The sequence below is a fragment of the Oncorhynchus tshawytscha genome, linkage group LG14, assembly GCF_018296145.1.
Source record: "Oncorhynchus tshawytscha isolate Ot180627B linkage group LG14, Otsh_v2.0, whole genome shotgun sequence".
Taxonomy (NCBI): domain Eukaryota; kingdom Metazoa; phylum Chordata; class Actinopteri; order Salmoniformes; family Salmonidae; genus Oncorhynchus; species Oncorhynchus tshawytscha.
Window position 1 is genome coordinate 57,539,986 of NC_056442.1, and position 25,078 is coordinate 57,565,063.

At 46.5% G+C, this 25,078-nt stretch overlaps 1 protein-coding gene and 1 long non-coding RNA gene across 2 annotated transcripts in view; both read left to right on the forward strand.

Moving 5' to 3' along the window:
• LOC112239296 (cyclin-dependent kinase-like 1) overlaps positions 1–19,588 on the forward strand; it is a 34,330-nt gene extending 14,742 nt beyond the window's left edge. Inside the window, exons 8-10 of the mRNA XM_042297732.1 lie at positions 3,908–3,964; positions 10,304–10,459; positions 19,078–19,588. Coding sequence (XP_042153666.1) covers positions 3,908–3,964; positions 10,304–10,459; positions 19,078–19,182 — 318 coding nt within the window. The 3' untranslated portion in view covers positions 19,183–19,588. The remainder of the gene's footprint in view (positions 1–3,907; positions 3,965–10,303; positions 10,460–19,077) is intronic.
• A 115-nt stretch (positions 19,589–19,703) lies between these two features.
• Positions 19,704–23,782, forward strand: LOC121839300. The gene is made up of 2 exons (XR_006078886.1): positions 19,704–22,469; positions 22,667–23,782. It is a non-coding gene; the product is annotated as an uncharacterized LOC121839300 (long non-coding RNA).
• Positions 23,783–25,078: the final 1,296 nt, after the last annotated feature.

The window sequence follows — 25,078 nt, forward strand, 5'->3', positions numbered from 1 at the left end:
GTGCCTTGTTAAATGTTCTTCTTAATGCGTTTTAGCCAATCAGTTGTGTTGTGACAAGGTGGGGGGTGGTATTACAGAAGCCCTATTCGGTTAAAGACCAAGTTTATATTATGAAGAAGAGAAATGACAGTCCATCATTATTTTAAGACATGAAGGTCAGTCAATCCGGAAAATGTCAAGAACTTTGAAAGTTTCTTCAAGTTGGTGGTTGAAGATATCCCTCTAGTGGTGTGGGGGCTGTGCTTTGGCAAAGTGGGTGGGGTTATATCCTTCCTGTTTGGCCCTGTCAGGGGGTGTCCTCGGATGGGGCCACAGTGTCTCCTGACCCCTCCTGTCTCAGCCTCCAGTATTCAAGTGTAGTCACAAAAAACATCAAGCGCTATGATGAAACTGTCTCTCATGAGGACCTCTCAGAGTTACCTCTGCTGGAGAGGATACGTTCATTAGAGTTACCAGCCTCAGAAATTACAGCCCAAATATATACTTTACAGAGTTCAAGTAACGGACACATCTCAATATCAACTGTTCAGAGGAGACTGCATGAATCAGGCCTTTATGGTCGAATTGCTGCAAAGAAACCACTACTAAAGGACACCAATAATAAGAAGAGACTTGCTTGGGCCAAGAAACACGAGCAATGGACATTAGACCGGTGGAAATCTGTCCTTTGGTCTGATGAGTCCAAATGTTTGATTTTTGGATCCAACCACCATGTCTTTGTGAGACGCAGAGTAGGTAAACAGATGATCTCCATATGTCTGGTTCCCACCGTGAAGCATGGAGGAGGAGGTGTGATGGTGTGGTACTGTCAGTGTTTTATTTAGAATTAAAGGCACAATTAACCAGCATGGATACTACAGCATTCTGCAGCGATACGCCATCCCATCTGGTTTGTGCTTAGTGGGACAATCATTTGTTTTTCAAAAGGACAATGACCCAACATACCTCCAGGCTGTGTAAGGGCTATTTGACCAAGAAGGACAGTGATGGAGGGCTGCATCAGATGACCTGGCCTCCACAATCACCTGACCTCAATGCAATTGAAATGTTTTGGGATGAGTCGGACCGCGGAGTGAAGGAAAAGCAGGCAACAAGTGCTCAGCATATGTTGGAACTCCTTCAAGACTGTTGGAAAAGCATTCCAGGTGAATCTGGTTGAGAGAATGCCAAGAGTTTGGAACGCTCTCATCAAGGCAAAGGGTGGCTACTTTGAAGAATCTCAAATATATTTTGATTTTTTAAACACTTTTTTGGTTACTACTTGATTCCATTTGTATAATTTCATAGTTTTGATGTCTTCACTATTATTCTATAGTGTAGAAAATAGTAAAAATAAAGAAAACCCTTGAATGAGTAGCTGTGTCCCAACTTTTGACTGGTACTGTATACTATAACTAACTATATTACTATATCCCCTGGCCTAGCCAGACACTATGGTACCTTACTATAGATACTATACTATACTGTACTATAAATACTATAACTAACTATATTACTATATCCCCTGGCCTAGCCAGACACTATGGTACCTAACTATATATACTGTACTATACTATAAATACTATACTATAACTAACTATATTACTATATCCCCTGGCCTAGCCAGACACTATGGTACCTTGCTATATATACTGTACTATACTATAAATACTATACTATAACTAACTATATTACTTTATCCCCTGGCCTAGCCAGACACTATGGTACCTTGCTATATATACTATACTGTACTAAACTTTTCTATACTATAACTAACAATATTACTATATCCCCTGGCCTAGCCAGATACTATGGTAACTATACTATACTATGCTATGCTATGCTATACTGTACTATGCTATACTATGCTGTACTATAACTAACTTTATTACTATATCCCCTGGCCTAGCCAGACACTTCGGTATGGTTCCAATGTTATCTAATTTTATATCAAGTCTATTAATAACATCATATCACTTTCTGTTGATAACATCATATCACTGTCTGTTGATAACATCATATCACTGTCTGTTGATAACATCATATCACTGTCTGTTGATAACATCATATCACTGTCTGTTGATAACATCATATCACTGTCTGTTGATAACATCATATCACTGTTGATAACATCATATCACTTTCTGTTGATAACATCATATCACTGTTGATAACATCATATCACTGTCTGTTGATAACATCATATCACTGTCTGTTGATAACATCATATCACTGTCTGTTAATAACATCATATCACTGTCTGTTGATAACATCATATCACTGTCTGTTGATAACATCATATCACTGTCTGTTGATAACATCATATCACTGTCTGTTGATAACATCATATCACTGTCTGTTGATAACGTCATATCACTGTCTGTTGATAACATCATATCACTGTCTGTTGATAACATCATATCACTGTCTGTTGATAACATCATATCACTGTCTGTTGATAACATCATATCACTGTCTGTTGATAACATCATATCACTGTCTGTTGATAACATCATATCACTGTCTGTTGATAACATCATATCACTGTCTGTTGATAACATCATATCACTGTCTGTTGATAACATTATATCACTGTTGATAACATCATATCACTCTGTTGATAACATCATATCACTTTCTGTTGATAACATCATATCACTGTTGATAACATCATATCACTGTCTGTTGATAACATCATATCACTGTCTGTTGATAACATCATATCACTGTCTGTTAATAACATCATATCACTGTCTGTTGATAACATCATATCACTGTCTGTTGATAACATCATATCACTGTCTGTTGATAACATCATATCACTGTCTGTTGATAACATCATATCACTTTCTGTTAATAACATCATATCACTCTCTGTTGATAACATCATATCACTGTCTGTTGATAACATCATATCACTGTCTGTTGATAACATTATATCACTGTTGATAACATCATATCACTCTGTTGATAACATCATATCACTTTCTGTTGATAACATTATATCACTGTTGATAACATCATATCACTCTGTTGATAACATCATATCACTTTCTGTTGATAACATTATATCACTGTTGATAACATCATATCACTCTGTTGATAACATCATATCACTGTCTGTTGATAACATCATATCACTGTCTGTTGATAACATCATATCACTGTCTGTTGATAACATGATAACATCATATCACTGTCTGTTAATAACATCATATCACTGTCTGTTGATAACATCATATCACTGTCTGTTGATAACATCATATCACTGTCTGTTGATAACATCATATCACTGTCTGATGATAACATCATATCACTGTCTGTTGATAACATCATATCACTGTCTGTTGATAACATCATATCACTGTCTGTTGATAACATCATATCACTGTCTGATGATAACATCATATCACTGTCTGTTGATAACATCATATCACTGTCTGTTGATAACATCATATCACTGTCTGTTGATAACATCATATCACTGTCTGTTGATAACATCATATCACTGTCTGTTGATAACATCATATCACTGTCTGTTGATAACATCATATCACTGTCTGTTGATAACATCATATCACTGTCTGTTGATAACATCATATCACTCACTGTCTGTTGATAACATCATATCACTGTCTGTTGATAACATCATATCACTGTCTGTTGATGACATCATATCACTGTCTGTTAATAACATCATATCACTGTCTGTTGATAACATCATATCACTGTCTGTTGATAACATCATATCACTGTCTGTTGATAACATCATATCACTGTCTGTTGATAACATCATATCACTGTCTGTTGATAACATCATATCACTGTCTGTTGATAACATCATATCACTCACTGTCTGTTGATAACATCATATCACTCACTGTCTGTTGATAGTATTTTGCTTGATTATTCTCTGTTCTCTCTGTAGGAGCCCCTGGAGAAACGCTTCCATGGTGTGTCCTCTCACGCTCTCACTGTCATGAAGGTCTGTGCTTTATACCTACCGTTAGTAATATCTGGTGACTGACTGACTGACTGACTGACTGACTGGCTGGCTGGCTGGCTGGCTGGCTGGCTGGCTGGCTGGCTGGCTGGCTGGCTGACTGACTGACTGACTGACGCCGGAGGGAATGGCTACCGTTGTACTGGCTCCTAACGAACTGTGCTGTTTTTTTCGAATTGTATGTAACTTATTCTGTACATAATGTTGTTGCTACCATCTCTTATAACCCTTATTCTGTACATAATGTTGTTGCTACCATCTCTTATAACCCTTATTCTGTACATAATGTTGTTGCTACCATCTCTTATAACCCTTATTCTGTACATAAAGTTGTTGCTACCATCTCTTATAACCCTTATTCTGTACATAAAGTTGTTGCTACCATCTCTTATAACCCTTATTCTGTACATAATGTTGTTGCTACCATCTCTTATAACCCTTATTCTGTACATAATGTTGTTGCTACCATCTCTTATAACCCTTATTCTGTACATAATGTTGTTGCTACCATCTCTTATAACCCTTATTCTGTACATAATGTTGTTGCTACCATCTCTTATAACCCTTATTCTGTACATAATGTTGTTGCTACCATCTCTTATAACCCTTATTCTGTACATAATGTTGTTGCTACCATCTCTTATAACCCTTATTCTGTACATAATGTTGTTGCTACCATCTCTTATAACCCTTATTCTGTACATAATGTTGTTGCTACCATCTCTTATAACCCTTATTCTGTACATAATGTTGTTGCTACCATCTCTTATAACCCTTATTCTGTACATAATGTTGTTGCTACCATCTCTTATAACCCTTATTCTGTACATAAAGTTGTTGCTACCATCTCTTATAACCCTTATTCTGTACATAATGTTGTTGCTACCATCTCTTATAACCCTTATTCTGTACATAATGTTGTTGCTACCATCTCTTATAACCCTTATTCTGTACATAAAGTTGTTGCTACCATCTCTTATAACCCTTATTCTGTACATAATGTTGTTGCTACCATCTCTTATCCCCGTCATTCGCATGTGGAAAAGATGGAAATACAGGGGGCGGAGATCGGGGTGCCTTGTGAGAATTTGTCGGGAAGTGGATAACCCGCCTCTACCATCTGTTCTATTGGCCAACGTGCAATCACTGGAGAATAAACTGGATGATCTCCGCTCGAGACTATCCTACCAATGGACATTAAAAACTGTAATATCGTATGTTTTGCTGAATCTTGGCTGAATGACAACACAAATAATGTACAATTGGCTGGGTTTTCCGTGCATCGGCAGGACAGAACAGCTACGTCTTTTAAGACGAGGGGTGGTAGTGTGTGTCTATTTGTCATGATGTCTAATATCAAAGAGGTCTCGAGTTATTGCTCGCCTGAGGTAGAGTACCTCATGATAAACTGCAGACCACACTATCTACCAAGAAAGTTTTCATCTATATTTTTCGGAGCTGTCTATTTACCACACAAACTGATTCTGGCACTAAGACTGCACTCAATCAGCTGTATAAGGCCATAAGCAAACAGGAAAATGCTCATCCAGAAGTGGCGCTCCTAGTGGCCGGGGACTTTAATGCAGGCAAACTGAAATCCATTTGATCTAATTTCTTCCAACATGTCACGTGTCTAGACCACCTTAACTCCACACAGAGGTCGATACAAAGCTCTCTCTCACGCTACATTTGGCACATCTGACCATAATTCTATCTTCCTGATTCCTGCTTACACGCAACAACTAAAGCAGGAAGTACGAGTGACTTACTCAATATGGAAGTGGTAAGATGACGCGGATGCTACACTACAGGACTGTTTTGCAGAAAATGTTCCGGGATTCATCCAATGGTATTGAGGAGTATGCCACCTCAGTCACCTGCTTCATCAAAAAGTGCATATCATCAACGTCATCCCCACAGTGACCGTACGTACATATCCCAACCAGAAGCCATAGATTACAGGCAACATCCACACCGGGCTATAAGCTAGAACTGCCGCTTTCAAGACGCTAATCAGGATGCTTATAATTAATCCCGCTATGCCCTCAGGCAAACTATGAAACAGACAAAGCGTCAATATAGAACTAAGATTGAATCCTACTACACCGACTCTGTCTCTCGTCAGATGTGGCAGGGTTTGCAAACTACTACGGATTACAAAGGGAAACCCACCTGCAAGCTGCCCAGTGTTGCAAGCCTACCAGACGAGCTAAATGCTTTTTATGCTTGCTTCGAGGCAAGCAACACTGAAACATGCATGAGAGAACCAGCTGTTCGGGATGACTGTGTGATCTAGCTCTTGGTAGCCTATGTGAGTAAGACCTTTCAACAGCTCAACATTCACAAGGCCGAGGGGCCAGATGGATTACCAGGATGTGTACTCAGAGCATAAGTGGACCAACTGGAAAGTGTCTTCACTGACAATTTCAACCTCTCCCTGACCGAGTCAATAATACCTACAGTTGAAGTCAGATATCAACAAACACTTGGGTGGAGTCATTAAAACTTGTTTTTCAACCACACCACAAATTTCTTGCTAATAAACTATAGTTTTGGTAAGTTGGTTAAGACATCTACTTTGTGCACAAGTAATTTTTCCAACAACCGTTTTATTTCACTCTATCACAATTCCAGTGAGTCAGAAGTTTTCATACACTAAGATGACTGTGCCTTTAAATAGCTTGGAAAATTCCAGCAAATGATGGCATGGCTTTAGAAGCTTCGGATAGGCTAATTGACACCATTTGAGACAATTGGAGGTGTACCTGTGATTGTATACCTCCACAAGTGTAACGGGTGTCATCTTCTGAAGAGGAGGAATCGAACCAAAGCACACTGAACACTGAAACAAAAATTACAAAGTGAATAAACGAAACCGAAACAGTCCTGTCAGGTGCAAAACACTAAACAGAAAACAACTACCCACAAGAATCATGTAGGAAAAAGCTACCTAAGTAGACAACGATAGACAGCTGTCCCTGATTGAGAACCATATCCGGCCAAAACTATGTCTGTCATAGTTGAAGTGTACCTATGATGAAAATTACAGGCCTCTCTCACCTTTTTAAGTGGGAGAACTTGCACAATTGGTGGCTGACTAAATACTTTTTTTGCCCCACTGTATATCCATAGTAAAATGAGTCCTATATTGACATAACCTGAAAGACTGCTCAGCAAGGAAGAAGCCACTGCTCCAAAACCGCCATAAAAAAGCCAGACTACGGTTTGCAACTGCACATGGGGACAAAGATCATACTTTTTGGAGAAATATCCTCTGGTCTGATGAAACAAAAATAGAACTGTTTGGCCATAATGACCATCATTATGTTTGGAGGAACAAGGGGGAGGCTTGCAAGAATACCATCTCAACTGTGAAGCACGGGGGTGGCAGCATCATGTTGTGGGGGTGCTTTGCTGCAGGAGGGACTGGTGCACTTCACAAAATAGATAGCATCATGAGAAGTGAAAATTATGTGGATATATTGAAGCAACATCTCAAGACATCAGTCAGGAAGTTAAAGCTTGGTCACAAATGGGCCTTCCAAATGGACAATGACCCCAAGCACACTTCCAAAGTTGTGGCAAAATGGCTTAAGGACAACAAAGTCAAGGTATTGGGGTGGCCATCACAAAGCCCTGACCTGAATCTCCTAGAAAATTTGTGGGCAGAACTGAAAAAACGTGTGCGAGCAAGGAGGCCTACAAACCTGACTCAGTTACACCAGCTCCGTCAGAAGGAATGGGCCAAAATTCACCCAACTTATTGTGGGAAGCTTGTAGGAGGCTACCCGAAATGTTTGACCCAAGTTAAATAATTTCAAGGCAATGCTACCAAATACTAATTGAGTGTATGCAAACTTCTGACCCACTGGGAATGTGATGAAAGAAATAAAAGCTGAAATACATCATTCACTCTACTATTATTCTGACATTTCACATTCTTAAAATAAAGTGGTGATCCTAACTGACCTAAGACAGGGAATTTGTACCAGGTAAATGTCAGGAATTGTGAAATACTGAGTTTAAATGTATTTGGCTAAGGTGTATGTAAACTTCTGACTTCAACTGTACATGTTTTAAGCAGACCACCATAGTCCCTGTGGCCAAGAAAGCGAAGGTAACCTGCCTAGATGACTACAGCCCCGTAGCACTCAGTAGCAATGAAGTGCTTTGAAAGGCAGGTCATGGCTCACATCCACACCATCATCCCGGAAATCCGAGACCCACTCCAATTTGTGTACCGGCCCAAAAGATCCACAGATGACGCAATCTCAATCGCACTCCACACTCCTCTTTCCCTCCTGGAAAAAGGAACACCTATGTGAGAATGCTTTTCATTTACTACAGCTCAGTGTCCAATACCATAGTGCCCTCAAAGCTCATCACTAAGCTAAGGACCCTTGGCTAAACACCTCCCTTTGCAACTTGATCCTGGACTTCCTGATGGGCCGCCACCAGGTGGTGAGGGTAGGCAACAACACATCTGCCACGCTGATCCGAGGGATGGTGCCCCTCAGGGGTGGGTGCTCAGACCCCTCCTGTACTCCATGTTCACCCATGACTGCGTGTTCAAAGACGACTCCAACACCATCATTACGTTTTCTGACGACACAACAGTGGTAGGCCTGAGCACCGACAACGATGAGGTCAGAGACCTGGCAGTGTGGTGTCAGGACAACAACCTCTCCCTCAACGTGATCAAGACAAATTAGCTGATCATGAACTACAGGAAAAGGTGTGCCGAAAAGGCCCCCATTAAAATCAACAGGACTGTAGTGGAGCGGGTCGAGAGTTTCAACTTCCTGGTGTCCTCATCACCAACAAACTAGAATGGTTCAAACACACCAAGACAGTCGTGAAGAGGGCACGAGAACACCTATTCCCCCTCAGGAGACTGAAAAGATTTGGCATGGGTCCCCAGATCCTCAAAAAATTCTACAGCTCCACCACCGAGAGCATCCCGACCGCCTGGAAAGGCAACTGCTCTGCATTGTCAGAGAAAGCGCCCCCCCCGCCTTTTGCCTTGATGACACCTTTGCACACTCTTGGCATTATCTCAACCAGCTTCATGAGGTAGTCACCTGGAATGCATTTCTATTAATAGGTGCGCCTTGTTAAAAGTTAATTTGTGGAATTTCTTTCCTTCTTAATGCATTTGAGCCAATCAGTTGTGAAAAGGGATGGGTGGTATACTGTTGATAGCTCTATTTGGTAAAAGACCAAGTCCATATTATTAACAGCTCAAAAGAAACAACAGTCCATCATTACTTTACGACATGAGGGTCAGTCAATCTGGAAAATGTCAAGAAATGTTAGTTTCTTCAAGTGCAGTCGCAAAAACCATCAAGCGCTATGATGACTGTCTCTCATGAGGACCGCCACAGGAAAGGAAGACCCAGGGTTACCTCTGCTGCAGAGAATACGTTCATTAGTTACCAGCCTCAGAAATTACAGGCCAAATAACTGCTTTACAGAGTTCAAGTAACAGACACTTGGCCTGATGAGATTTTTGGTTCCAACCGCCGTATCTTTCTGAGACGCAAATTAGGTGAACGGATGATCTCCGCATGTGTGGTTCCCACCGTGAAGCATGGAGGAGGAGGTGAGATGGTGTGGGGGTGCTTTGCTGGTGACCCTGTCAGTGATTTATTTTTAAATCAAGGCACTCTTCACCAGAATGGCTACCACAGCATTCTGCAGTGATACGTCATCCCATCTGGTTTGCGCTTAGTGGGACTATGATTTGTTTTTCAAAAGGACAATGACCCAACACACCTCCAGGCTGGATAAGGACTATTTATTTGACCAAGAAGGAGAGTGATGGATTGCAACATCAGATGATCTGGCCTCCACAATCACCTGACCTCAACCCAATTGAGATGGTTTAGGTTGAGTTGGATGGCAGAGTGAAGGAAAAGCTGCTAATAAGTGCTCAGCATATGTGGGAACTCCGTTAAGACTGTTTGGTTGAGAGAATGCCAAGATTGTGTAAAACTGTCATCAATTCTATACATGTGCAAATTACCTGGACGAACCTGTACCCCCGCACGTTGACTCGGTACCGGCACCCCCCGTATATAGCCTGTGTCACTTTATATATATATTTTTTTCCGTTAGTTTATTTAGTAAATATTTTCTTAACTCTATTTCTTGAATTGCATTGTTGGTTAAGGGCTTGTAAGTAAGCATTTCACGATAAGGTTTATACCTGTTGTATGTGACAAATGCATTTGATTTGTTTTGATCTGACTGACTGATTGACTGACTGATTGACTGATTGGCTGATTGATTGACTGATGGATGTATGGTTGTGTTAATTAGTCATGCCTGGTGATGGACCCGTTGTTGCGTCTGTCCTGTGAGGAGCTGTTGGAGCTGCCATACTTTCTGGAAGAAGGCGGAGCCAGCTGGGGCCGCGAGGGGGATTGTCCCGGGAGACGCCATGACAACAAAATCTCCAGACGACGACAGGTCGGGGTAAGAGAAAGACAGGTCGGGATGAAAGAAAGACAGGCTGGAGTGAGAGACAGACAGAGTGAGGTGAGAGACGTACAGGCTGGGGTGAGAGACGGACAGGCTGGGGTGAGAGACGGACAGGCTGGGGTGAGAGACGGACAGGCTGGGGTGAGAGACGGACAGGCTGGGGTGAGAGACGGACAGGGTGGGGTGAGAGACGGACAGGGTGGGGTGAGAGACGGACAGGCTGGGGTGAGAGACAGACAGGCTGGGTGAGAGACAGTGCAGGCTGGGGTGAGAGACGGACAGGGTGGGGTGAGATACAGACAGGCTGGGGTGAGAGACAGACAGGCTGGGATGAGAGACAGACAGGCTGGGTGAGAGACAGACAGGCTGGGGTGAGAGACAGACAGGCTGGGGTGAGAGACAGACAGGCTGGGGTGAGAGACAGACAGGCTGGGGTGAGAGACAGACAGGCTGGGGTGAGAGACAGACAGGCTGGGGTGAGAGACGGACAGGGAGAGGTGAGAGACAGACAGGCTGGAGTGAGAGACAGACAGGGAGAGGTGAGAGACGGACAGGCTGGGATGAGAGACGTGCAGGCTGGGGTGAGAGACGGACAGGGTGGGGTGAAGGTTGTATGATTAGGACCAGGGGCTTTTCTCAACTGTCAACTCCTACGTATTTTCTTGTGGCCCTATGTGCTAAGTGTCTACGTTTTGTGTATCTTGTTTTCTGAGAGCGTTCCCGCATGCCGTCAGACATCAGCCGTTGAAGGTGACCTTTGACTTTGACTTTGAAATCAACGAATGCTGCTATACTACCCTTGTTGTGTGTCCAATGTCAGCGTCCAAGAATCACAGAGGCTCATTCTATCTTGTGAATTGAATTAATGACAAAAAAAGTTGTTTTTGGTTGCATATGGCCTCCACTAGATTCCACTGGTTATGTCCTCCACTAGGCACCACCGGTTATGGCCTCCACTAGACATCACTGGTAACGGCCTCCACTAGACACCACTGGTAACGGCCTCCACTAGACACCACTGGTAACGGCCTCCACTAGACACCACTGGTAACGGCCTCCACTAGACACCACTGGTTACGGCCTCCACTAGACACCACTGGTTACGGCCTCCACTAGACACCACTGGTTACGGCCTCCACTAGACACCACAGCCTCCACACTGGTTACGGCCTCCACTAGACACCAGACACCACTGGTTACGGCCTCCACTAGACACCACCGGTTACGGCCTCCACTAGACACCACCGGTTACGGCCTCCACTAGACACCACCGGTTACGGCCTCCACTAGACACCACTGGTTACGGCCTCCACCAGACACCACTGGTTACGGCCTCCACTAGACACCACCGGTTATGGCCTCCACTAGACACCACTGGTTATATCCTCCACTAGACACCACTGGTTATGTCCTCCACTAGATTCCACTGGTTACGGCCTCCACTAGACACCACTGGTTATATCCTCCACTAGACACCACTGGTTATGTCCTCCACTAGACACCACTGGTTATATCCTCCACTAGACACCACTGGTTATGTCCTCCACTAGATTCCACTGGTTACGGCCTCCACTAGACACCACTGGTTATATCCTCCACTAGACACCACTGGTTATGTCCTCCACTAGACACCACTGGTTATATCCTCCACTAGACACCACTGGTTATATCCTCCACTAGACACCACTGGTTATGTCCTCCACTAGACACCACCGGTTATAGCCTCCACTAGACACCACCGGTTATGGCCTCCACTAGACACCACTGGTAACAGCCTCCACTAGACACCACTGGTAACGGCCTCCACTAGACACCACCGGTAACGGCCTCCACTAGACACCACTGGTAACGGCCTCCACTAGACACCACCGGTAACGGCCTCCACTAGACACCACCGGTAACGGCCTCCACTAGACACCACTGGTAACGGCCTCCACTAGACACCACTGGTAACGGCCTCCACTAGACACCACTGGTAACGGCCTCCACTAGACACCACTGGTAACGGCCTCCACTAGACACCACTGGTAACGGCCTCCACTAGACACCACTGGTAACGGCCTCCACTAGACACCACTGGTAACGGCCTCCACTAGACACCACTGGTAACGGCCTCCACTAGACACCACTGTAACGGCCTCCACTAGACACCACTGGTAACGGCCTCCACTAGACACCACTGGTAACGGCCTCCACTAGACACCACTGGTAACGGCCTCCACTAGACACCACTGGTAACGGCCTCCACTAGACACCACTGGTTACGGCCTCCACTAGACACCACTGGTAACGGCCTCCACTAGACACCACTGGTAACGGCCTCCACTAGACACCACTGGTAACGGCCTCCACTAGACACCACTGGTAACGGCCTCCACTAGACACCACTGGTAACGGCCTCCACTAGACGCCACTGGTAACAGCCTCCACTATACACCACTGGTTACGGCCTCCACTAGACACCACTGGTAACGGCCTCCACTAGACACCACCGTAACGGCCTCCACTAGACACCACCGGTAACGGCCTCCACTAGACACCACCGGTAACGGCCTCCACTAGACACCACCGGTAACGGCCTCCACTAGACACCACTGGTAACGGCCTCCACTAGACACCACCGGTAACGGCCTCCACTAGACACCACTGGTAACGGCCTCCACTAGACACCACCGGTAACGGCCTCCACTAGACACCACCGGTAACGGCCTCCACTAGACACCACTGGTAACGGCCTCCACTAGACACCACTGGTAACGGCCTCCACTAGACACCACTGGTAACGGCCTCCACTAGACACCACTGGTAACGGCCTCCACTAGACACCACTGGTAACGGCCTCCACTAGACACCACTGGTAACGGCCTCCACTAGATACCACTGGTAACGGCCTCCACTAGACACCACTGGTAACGGCCTCCACTAGACACCACTGGTAACGGCCTCCACTAGACACCACTGGTAACGGCCTCCACTAGACACCACTGGTTACGGCCTCCACTAGACACCACTGGTAACGGCCTCCACTAGACACCACTGGTAACGGCCTCCACTAGACACCACTGGTAACGGCCTCCACTAGACACCACCGGTAACGGCCTCCACTAGACACCACCGGTAACGGCCTCCACTAGACACCACCGGTAACGGCCTCCACTAGACACCACCGTAACGGCCTCCACTAGACACCACCACGGTAACGGCCTCCACTAGACACCACCGGTAACGGCCTCCACTAGACACCACTGGTAACGGCCTCCACTAGACACCACTGGTAACGGCCTCCACTAGACACCACTGGTAACAGCCTCCACTAGACACCACTGGTAACAGCCTCCACTAGACACCACTGGTAACGGCCTCCACTAGACACCACTGGTAACGGCCTCCACTAAACACCACTGGTTATGTCCTCCATTAAATACCACCGGTAATTGCCTGTTTATATAATTTTTCTTCGTATATATTTTTTATATTTTTAATTTCAATTTCCATCTACGGACTGAACATACTCTCCTGCAACCCGCCACACCCAATGTGGTATGGATCTGCTATTTATTACACTTTAGAACCTGAACCCCTATCAGCAGCTAGCCAGCTAACTAGCTACTAGCTAGTAGTCAGTTAGCCACTGCTAGCAGTCATCACTGTTAATTCGGACATCTGCCAGCCTCAGCCCGGTCAATTCCTGCCAGTCTGCACAGCGAGATATCAACCCAGAGCATACCATCTCCTGGCTAGCCGAAGAGGTCCATCAGACAATTGCTGGGCTTCAATACCTCTTTTTGCCAATTGGCCTGGACCCTTTGCTGCCGGCACGGAGCCCCGCCGATCCATCATGACTGGTCTGCCGATGTAACCGTCCTAGGGGGTTTCAGCAGGTTCTCCCATTGCGACGTCCCCCTGAGGACCATCTGCTAGCCTGCTAGCCCCGGCCTGCTAGCTGTCTGAATCGACGTGCCTCCAACTCGCCTAGCTACTCACTGGACCCTATGATCACTGGGCTACACATGCCTCTCCCTAATGTCAATATGCCTTGTCTATTGCTGTTTTGGTTACTGATTTGTATCTTATTTCACTGTAGAGCCTCCAGCCCTGCTCAATATGCCTTAGCTGGCCCTTTTGTTCCACCCTCCTCACATGCGATGACCTCACCTGGCTTAAATGGTGCATCTAGAGACAAAACCTCTCATCGTCACTCAATGCCTAGGTTTACCTCCACTGTACTCACATCCTACCATACCCTTGTCTGTACATTATGCCTTGAATCTATTCTTCTGCACCCAGGAATCTGCTCCTTTTACTCTCTGTTCCGAACGCACTAGACGACCAGTTCTTTTAGCCTTCAGCCGTACTTTTATAGCCGTACTCCTCCTCTGTTCCTCTGGTGATGTAGAAGTTAATCCAGGCCCTGCAGCCCCCTGCACCACTCCTATTCCCCAGGCGCTCTCATTTGTTGACTTCTGTAACTGTAAAAGCCTTGGTTTCATGCATGTTAACATTAGCAGCCTCCTCCCTAAGTTTGTTTTATTCACTGCTTTAGCACACTCTGCCAACCCGGATGTCCTAGCCGTGTCTGAATCCTGGCTTAGGAAGGCAACCAACAATTCAGAAATTTCCATCCCTAACTGTAACATTTTCTGACAAGATAGAACTGCCAATGGGGGCGGAGTTAGCCGGGAACCAATATACTCAGTCAGTTAGGAAAGCTAAGGCTAGCTTTTTCAAACAGAAATTTGCTTCCTGTAGCACTAATTCCAAAAAAGTTTTGGGACACTGTAAAGTCTATGGAGAATAAGAGCACCTCCTCCCAGCTGCCCACTGCACTGAGGATAGGAAACACTGTCACCACCAATAAATCTACGATAATCGAGAATTTCATCAGCACACCCTGCAGAAACTTGCCCAACCCCCCCTCGCTTCTCCTTTACATCACTCACAGCTGATGTTCTGAAAGAGTTGCAAAATCCCGATCCCGACAAATCGGCCGGGCTAGACAATCTGGACCCTCTCTTTCTAAAATTATCCGCCAAAATTGTTGCAACCCCTATTACTAGCCTATTCAACCTCTCTGTCGTATTGTCAGAGATCCCCAAAGATTGGAAAGCTGCCGCGGTCATCCCACTCTTCAAAGGGGGAGACACTCTAGACCCAAACTGTTATAGACTTAAATCCACCTTGCTCTGCCTTTCTAAAATCTTTGACAGCCAAGTTAACAAACAGATCACCGACCATTTCAAATTCCACCGTACCTTCTCCACTATGTAATCTGGTTTCCGAGCTGGTCATGGATGCACCTCAGCCACGCTCAAGGTCCTAAACGATATCATAACTGCCATCGATAAAAGACAGTACTGTACAGCCATCTTCAACGACCTGGCCAAGGCTTTTGACTCTGTCAATCACCGCATTCTTATCGGCAAACTCAACAGCCTTGGTTTCTCAAATGACTGCCTAGCCTTGTTCACCAACTACTTCTCAGAGTTCAGTGTGTCAAATCGGAGGGCCTGCTGTCCGGAGCTCTGGCAGTCTCTGTGGGGGTGCAACAGGGTTCAATTCTCGGACAGACTCTTTTCTCAGTATATATCAATGATGTCGCTCTTGCTGCTGGTGATTCTCTGATCCACCTCTACGCAGACGACACCATTCTGTATACCATTCTGTATACCTCTGGCCCTTCTTTGGACACTGTGCTAACTAACCTCCAGACAAGCTTCATACAACACTCCTTCCGTGGCCTCCAATTGCTTTTCAATGCTAGTACAACTAGGTACATGCTCTTCAACCGATCGCTGCCCGCACCCTCCCGCCCGAGTAGCATCACTACTCTGGACGGTTCTGACGTAGAATATGTGGACAACTACAAATACCTAGGTGTCTGGCTAGACTGTAAACTCTCCTTCCATACTCATATTAAACATCTCCAATCCAAAATTAAGTCTAGAATTGGCTTCCTATTTCGCAAACAAAGCCTCCTTCACTTATGCTGCCAAACATATCTTCATAAAACTGAATCGGCGATGTCAACACCCAACACTCTACTCAGCAAACTGGATGTAGTCTATCACAGTGCCATCCGTTTTGTCACTAAAGCTCCATATACTACCCACCACTGCGACCTGTATGCTGTCGATGGCTGGCCCTCGCTACATATACGTCGCCAAACCCACTGGCTCCAGGTCATCTATAAGTCCCGCTTTACTTATCTCTGCTCACTGGTCACCATAGCAACACCCAACCGTAGCACGCACTCCAGCAGGTATATCTCACTGGTCATCCCCAAAGCCAATTCCTCCTTTGGCCGCGTTTCCTTCCAGTTCTCTGCTGCCAATGACTGGAACGAATTGCTAAAATCTTTGAAGCTGGAGTCTTATATCTCCCTCTCTAACTTTAAGCATCAGCTGTCAGAGCAGCTTACTGATCACTGTACCTGTACACAGCCCATCTGTAAATAGCCCACCCAACTACCTCATCCCCATATTATTACTTACCCTCTTGCTCTTGTGCACTCCAGTATCTCTACTTGCGCATCATAATCTGCACATCCATCACTCCAGTATTAATTCTAAATTGTAATTATTTTGCCTCTTTATTGCTAGTTTGTTTATGTGAAACTCTGTGTTTTTTGTCAAACTGCTTCACTTTATCTTGGCCAGGTCACAGTTGTAAAGGAGAACTTGTTCTCAACTGGCCTACCTGGTTAAACAAAGTTGAAATACAAAAATTAAATACAAAAATTTTCCTCCACTAGACACCACTGGAAATAGATGATTGTTGAGTTGTGACTGTTGGTGAAAAGCAGAAAGACCCAGCCAAGCAAATCGCAATGTTTAAAAATATAATCGCGGAAAAACAGTTTGGGAAGCAATGGCTATTGCTGTATAGAGATGACAATGAAAAGACTCCAATCTGTCTTTTAGTTATCAAAACGTTTGCCTTTCTTTTCACCAGCGGAGAACATCGGCCGTATCCCCGGTGTGTGTGCATATTCACTGTCATTATCATTGGGTCAGTGCCACTTTAGTTTGTTTTTGGATAAGAATAACTTCCTCCTCCAGGTTAGATGAACGTCCTGTTGTATTTATCTCCCCTTTTCGTAGGCCGATTTATATGGATCAGATGATGTCATTTTTATTGATCTGTTTGACAGTGTTAGCAGAGTACCCTGTAATTTCAAATGTAGTAGAATTGCATGAAATGTGTTTATAAAAGGCCAACATTTTCCTGTTTGAAGAAAGGAGAAGAAACATATCTGATATAGCCTATAGCCCTCAAACTCAACTCTGGACCTTGAAACCAGTTCCACTGCATTTTATTTATTTATTTCTTTTCCCCCTCTAATCAGGGACTGATTTAGACCTGGGACACCAGGTGGGTGATTCCCCTCTAATCAGGGACTGATTTAGACCTGGGACACCAGGTGGGTGATTCCCCTCTAATCAGGGCCTGATTTAGACCTGGGACACCAGGTGGGTGATCCCCCTCTAATCAGGGCCTGATTTAGACCTGGGACACCAGGTGGGTGATTCCCCTCTAATCAGGGACTGATTTAGACCTGGGACACCAGGTGGGTGATTCCCCTCTAATCAGGGACTGATTTAGACCTGGGACACCAGGTGGGTGATTCCCCTCTAATCAGGGACGGATTTAGACCTGGGACACCAGGTGGGTGATTCCCCTCTAATCAGGGACTGATTTAGACCTGGGACACCAGGTGGGTGATTCCCCTCTAATCAGGGACTGATTTAGACCTGGGACACCAGGTGGGTGCAATTATCTATCAGATAATAAAAAATAAAAATCAGTTCAAGGTCATACTGTCCATAGAAACAATTATTGGTACCATGATTGTCTTCAAAACCATTATTTTTATTTTCACGAAGATTGACCACGAAGATTGACATTATCTCCATTCACTGTAGTTCCTGTTGTCTGCTAACAATGTTTTCTCTCTGCCTTGTGGATTTTTGTTGTTGTATTGCAGGATATTAGGTTTAAAGCTGCAACAACAACAAATCTCTCTGTCACATTAAAAAATCTGTAGAATTTCAGGAAGTTAGCTTGAAAACTGCACACAAATAAAATAGCTGAGGCCTTTAAATTGTTCCTTCCCAGGGCCCAAGACTTGGTTCGTACAGCCGTTCGTACAGCCGTGCACTGCCAAAGTCATAGTAAAACTCCTTGTATGCTATTTTTCTGAATATGAGGGGGTCCCTGACAAATGTGCTATCACAAATGGGGCCCCCAGCCCCAAAATGTTTGAGAACCCCTGATCTTGTAAACTGAACCCCAAAACGTTTGAGAACCCCTGATCTTGCAAACTGAACCCCAAAATGTTTGAGAACCCCTGATCTTGCAAACTGAACCCCAAAACATTTGAGAACCCCTGATCTTGCAAACTGAACCCCAAAACATTTGAGAACCCCTGATTTTGCAAACTGAACCCCAAAACTGTATTTTTCAGTCAATGCAAAACATGTTAACTGTAGTAACGCAAGAATGTTCTCTGCCTCGTCATCTCTCAAACCCCAGTACCAACTAATGTTGTCTGTCTGTCTGTCTGTCTGTCTGTCTGTCTGTCTGTCTGTCTGTCTGTCTGTCTGTCCTTCCAGCCGCAGTACCTTCCTCAGCTCCCCAGCAACAACATCTCTCCTGCTCCAGAGACCAAGAAACAGAACAAACACAGATACACAGATCATCACCTGCCCAACATCTAGAGAGAGGAGAATCGGCTGTCCAACAAATGACAGAGAGAGGAGAATCACCTGTCCAACATCTAGAGAGGAGAACCACCTGTCCAACATCTGACAGAGAGACGGAGAATCACCTGTCCAACATCTGACAGAGAGAGGAGAAACACCTGTCCAACATCTAGAGAGGAGAATCACCTGTCCAACATCTAGAGAGAGGAGGAACACCTGTCCAACATCTGACAGAGAGACGGAGAATCACCTGTCCAACATCTGACAGAGAGAGGAGAATCACCTGTCCAACATCTAGAGAGGAGAATCACCTGTCCAACATCTAGAGAGAGGAGGAACACCTGTCCAACATATGACAGAGAGATGGAGAAGGAGAGAGACAGAGGGAAAGAGTGAGAGGAGTGAGAGAGTAAAGGAGAGAGAATCACCTTCCCAACATCTGAGAACTAGAGAGAGACAGAGAGAAAGAGAGAGGGAAGGAGAAAGAGAGAGAGAGAGACGGAGAGTGGGAAAGAGAGAGACAGGGAGAGAAAGAGAGAATCACCTTCCCAACATCTGAGAACTAGAGAGAGAGAGAGGGAAGGAGAGAGAGAGGGGTGCGGAGGTGAGAGAGATGGACCATGAGGACTATGAGAGACACTGTTACAGTGAGATGTGGATATGTTTGTATGTGAGTGTAAATGCATTAGCTGTAAGAAAAAACAGCCCTGGGCTAGCACCAACCTTAGCCCTGGGCTAGCACCAACCTTACCTCTGGGCTAGCACCAACCTTAGCCCTGGGCTAGCACCAACCTTAGCCCTGGGCTAGCACCAACCTTAGCTCTGGGCTAGCACCAACCTTAGCTCTGGGCTAGCACCAACCTTCAGCCCTGGGCTAGCACCAACCTTAGCCCTGGGCTAGCACCAACCTTAGCTCTGGGCTAGCACCAACTTCAGCTCTGGGCTAGCACCAACTTCAGCCCTGGGCTAGCACCAACCTTAGCTCTGGGCTAGCACCAACCTTAGCTCTGGGCTAGCACCAACCTTAGCTCTGGGCTAGCACCAACCTTAGCCCTGGGCTAGCACCAACTTCAGCCCTGGGCTAGCACCAACCTTAGCCCTGGGCTAGCACCAACCTTAGCCCTGGGCTAGCACCAACTTCAGCCCTGGGCTAGCACCAACTTCAGCCCTGGGCTAGCACCAACCTTAGCCCTGGGCTAGCACCAACGCCAGCCCAGGGCTAGCACCAACTTCAGCCCTGGGCTAGCACCAACTTCAGCCCTGGGCTAGCACCAACCTTAGCCCTGGGCTAGCACCAACCTTAGCCCTGGGCTAGCACCAACGCCAGCCCAGGGCTAGCACCAACTTCAGCCCTGGGCTAGCACCAACTTCAGCCCTGGGCTAGCACCAACCTTAGCTCTGGGCTAGCACCAACTTCAGCTCTGGGCTAGCACCAACTTCAGCCCTGGGCTAGCACCAACTTCAGCCCTGGGCTAGCACCAACTTCATCCCTGGGCTAGCACCAACTTCAGCCCTGGGCTAGCACCAACCTTAGCTCTGGGCTAGCACCAACTTCAGCTCTGGGCTAGCACCCACTTCAGCCCTAGGCTAGCACCAACTTCAGCCCTGGGCTAGCACCAACTTCAGCCCTGGGCTAGCACCAACTTCAGCCCTGGGCTAGCACCAACTTCAGCCCTGGGCTAGCACCAACTTCAGCCCTGGGCTAGCACCAACCTTAGCTCTGGGCTAGCACCAACTTCAGCCCTGGGCTAGCACCAACGCCAGCCCAGGGCTAGCACCAACGCCAGCCCAGGGCTAGCACCAACTTCAGCTCTGGGCTAGCACCAACTTCAGCTCTGTGCTAGCACCAACTTCAGCCCTGGGCTAGCACCAACTTCAGCCCTGGGCTAGCACCAACTTCAGCCCTGGGCTAGCACCAACTTCAGCCCTGGGCTAGCACCAACTTCAGCCCTGGGCTAGCACCAACGCCAGCCCAGGGCTAGCACCAACCTTAGCCCTGGGCTAGCACCAACTCCAGCCCTGGGCTAGCACCAACTTCAGCCCTGGGCTAGCACCAACTTCAGCCCTGGGCTAGCACCAACTTCAGCCCTGGGCTAGCACCAACCTTAGCCCAGGGATGGCACCAACCTTAGCCCAGGGCAGGCACCAACCTTAGCCCTGGGATAGCACCAACCTTAGCCTGAGGCTAAGCAAGTGTTCACACTTGTACATTCTAAATTGGACTAGCACCAAACTTAGTCCACGGCTAGCACCAAACTTAGTCCACGGCTAGCTGGCCCTACTCAGGAGCAGGGTTAGCACAGACTTTTCGGGGTTAGCCCCAGAAACACAGTGCCAAAATAGCAAATGTGAAACAGGGTCACGAACAATACCTAGAATACTTACTGTTCAATCACAAAAGCGGCACTTTCACTTAATCAGCATATGCTGGTGACGCTTGTGAATCCTCTAATGTGTTCTGCGCGGTATTTTAAGAAGTAAAATTCATACTATTTCATCCTTCCACCTGAGGACAAAAACCCTACTGTATGCAGGCTGGCTAACTTCTTCTCTCTTAGCCAACTAAAGCTACACATTCTACAGCTAGAAGGGCGGCAAACACTCCCTTTCCCCCTGTTGTCCTAGCTGTTCTATTGACGTTTAATTGTATATACTGTATCCATGAAAATAACGTTGCGTGATTTCGAATTCGGTCAAAAAAGTTAATGTCTCATTAGTTCACATTCTCTGTTCAGGGGAGGGATGGAATTTCAAAAGTGAAAGATTGTTTTGGACAGGCAGACAACCAAAGTTTATAAAAAAACTATCACTATTGGAAATCAAATGCTAGGCTAGAAGCAAGAGGAAATAATGTGTTAATCAATGTCTTATTGCTTATAATGGGGCCGGTTTAGCATGGGGCCGGTTTAGCATGGGGCCAAACTAGCATGGGGCCAGTCTAGCAGGGCTAGCACCAACCTTAGCCCTGGGATAGCACCTGGGTCTACCATGGTCTAGCATGGGGCCAAACTAGCATGGAGCCAGTCTAGCAGGGCTAGCACCAACCTTAGCCCTGGGATAGCACCTGGGTCTACCATGGTCTAGCATGGGGCCGGTCTAGCATGGGGCCAGTCTAGCATGGGGCCATTCTAGCATGGGGCCAGTCTACCCCAAGGCCAGTCTAGCATGGGGCCGGTCTAGCATGGGGCCTGTCTAGCATGGGGCCGGTCTAGCATGGGGCCAGTCTACCCCAAGGTCAGTCTAGGATGGGGCCAGTCTACCCCAAGGCCAGTCTAGCATGGGGCCAGTCTAGCATGGGGCCGGTCTAGCATGGGGCCAGTCTACCCCAAAGCCAGTCTAGCATGGGGCCGGTCTAGCATGGGGCCAGTCTAGCATGGGGCCGGTCTAGCATGGGGCCTGTCTAACATGGGGCCGGTCTAGCATGGGGCCAGTCTACCCCAAGGTCAGTCTAGGATGGGGCCAGTCTACCCCAAGGCCAGTCTAGCATGGGGCCAGCAAGTCTAGCATGGGGCAGTCTAGCATGGGGCCAGTCTAGCATGGGGCCAATCTAGCATGGGGCCAAACTAGCATGGGGCCGGTCTAGCATGGGACCGGTCTAGCATGGGGCCAGTCTACCCCAAGGCCAGTCTAGCATGGGGCCAGTCTAGCATGGGGCCAGTCTAGCATGGGACCAGTCTAGCATGGGGCAGTCTAGCATGGGGCCAGTCTAGCATGGGGCCAATCTAGCATGGGGCCAAACTAGCATGGGGCCGGTCTAGCATGGGACCGGTCTAGCATGGGGCCAGTCTACCCCAAGGCCAGTCTAGCATGGGGCCAGTCTAGCATGGGGCCAGTTCTAGCATGGGGCAGGTCTAGCATGGGGCCGGTCTAGCATGGGGCCAGTCTACCCCAAGGCCAGTCTAGCATGGGGCCAGTTTAGCATGGGGCCAGTTTAGCATGGGGCCGGTCTAACATGGGGCCGGTCTAGCATGGGGCCAGTCTAGCATGGGGCCAGTCTAGCATGGGGCCAGTCTGGCATGGGGCCGGTCCAGCATGGGGCCGGTCTAGCATGGGACAGTCTAGCATAGGCCAGTCTACCCCAAGGTCAGTCTAGCATGGGGCCAGTCTAGCTTGGGGCCAGTCCATCATGGGGCCAGTCTACCCCAAGGCCAGTCTAGTATGAGACCAGTCTAGTATGGGACCAGTCTACCCCAAGGCCAGTCTAGTATGGGTCCAGTCTAGTATGGGACCAGTCTACCCCAAGGCCAGTCTAGTATGGGACCAGTCTAGTATGGGACCAGTCTACCCCAAGGCCAGTCTAGCATGGGGCAAGTCTAGCCCAGGGCTAGTCTAGCCCGAGGTCAGTCTAGCCCGGGGTCAGTCTAGCATGGGGCCATCTAGCATTGGGCCAGTCTAGCATGGGGCCAGTCTGTCCCGGGGCCAGTCTACCCCAAGGCCAGTCTAGCATGGACCAGTCTAGCATTTGGCCAGTCTAGCATGAGGCAAGTCTAGGGTACCAGTGGGTCATTCTATAAACTAGGGTACCAGTGGGTCATTCTATAAACTAGGGTACCAGTGGGTCATTCTATAAACTAGGGCACCAGTGGGTCATTCTATAAACCAGGGTCCCAATGGGTCTCTATAAACTAGGGTACCAGTGGGTCTCTATAAACTAGGATCCCAGTGGGTCTCTATAAACTAGGGAACCAGTGGGTCTTTCTATAAACTGGGGTCCCAGTGGGTCATTCTATAAACTAGGCACCAGTGGGTCATTCTATAAACCAGGGTCCCAATGGGTCTTTCTATAAACTAGGGTACCAGTGGGTCTTTATAAACTAGGTCCCAGTGGGTCTTTCTATAAACTAGGGAAGTCCCAGTGGGTCTTTCTATAAACTGGGGTCCCAGTGGGTCATTCTATAAACTAGGGTCCCAGTGGGTCATTCTATAAACCAGGGTCCCAATGGGTCTCTATAAACTAGGGTACCAGTGGGTCTCTATAAACTAGGATCCCAGTAGGTCTCTATAAACTAGGGTCCCAGTGGGTCTTTCTATAAACTAGGGTCCCAGTGGGTCTCTATAAACTAGGGTCCCAGTGGGTCTCAATAAACTAGGGTCCCAGTGGGTCTTTCTATAAACTAGGGTCCCAGTGGGTCATTCTATAAACTAGGGTCCCAGTGGGTCTCAATAAACTAGGGTCCCAGTGGGTCTTTCTATAAACTAGGGTACCAGTGGGTCTTTCTATAAACTAGGGTACCAGTGGGTCTCAATAAACTAGGGTCCCAGTGGGTCTTTCTATAAACTAGGGTACCAGTGGGTCATTCTATAAACTAGGGTACCAGTGGGTCATTCTATAAACTAGGGTACCAGTGGGTCTTTCTATAAACTAGGGTACCAGTGGGTCATTCTATAAACTAATGCACCAACGAGCATTTCTTGTAGTGAACTGTTTGGAGCGGTTACTAAGTCATTAATAATGATTTGCCATTTAATTTCAGGTGAATACATTACGAAGTTAAAGGGGGAACATAGATACATTCAATATAATTCATGAGTTGAATCAAAACCTGTGTTTAACGTCTTTCATGGATTTGAGAAATATTGTGTAACACAAAACCCTATTATATTGATGATACTGCTGTTTGTTGTTATTTCATATACAAAGCATTTTAACAATTGAATTACACATTGACCTTGATCCTGGGAAATTATTGGATATTGCTTGTCAGACTCTTTTTAGTGTGGAGATCTGGGAAGTGGACTGTGACCTCATAACATTTAGTATCTTCTAATGTTACAGTGTGAAAACAGTTTTCATGGGCACACATATCCAAAACAATGTACTGTATGTGATTACAAAATCCTATGCTTTTTAACAGAAAGAGTAACTTGAACTTGATTAATAAAATAAAATTGATGTAAATAAAGTAGTTCT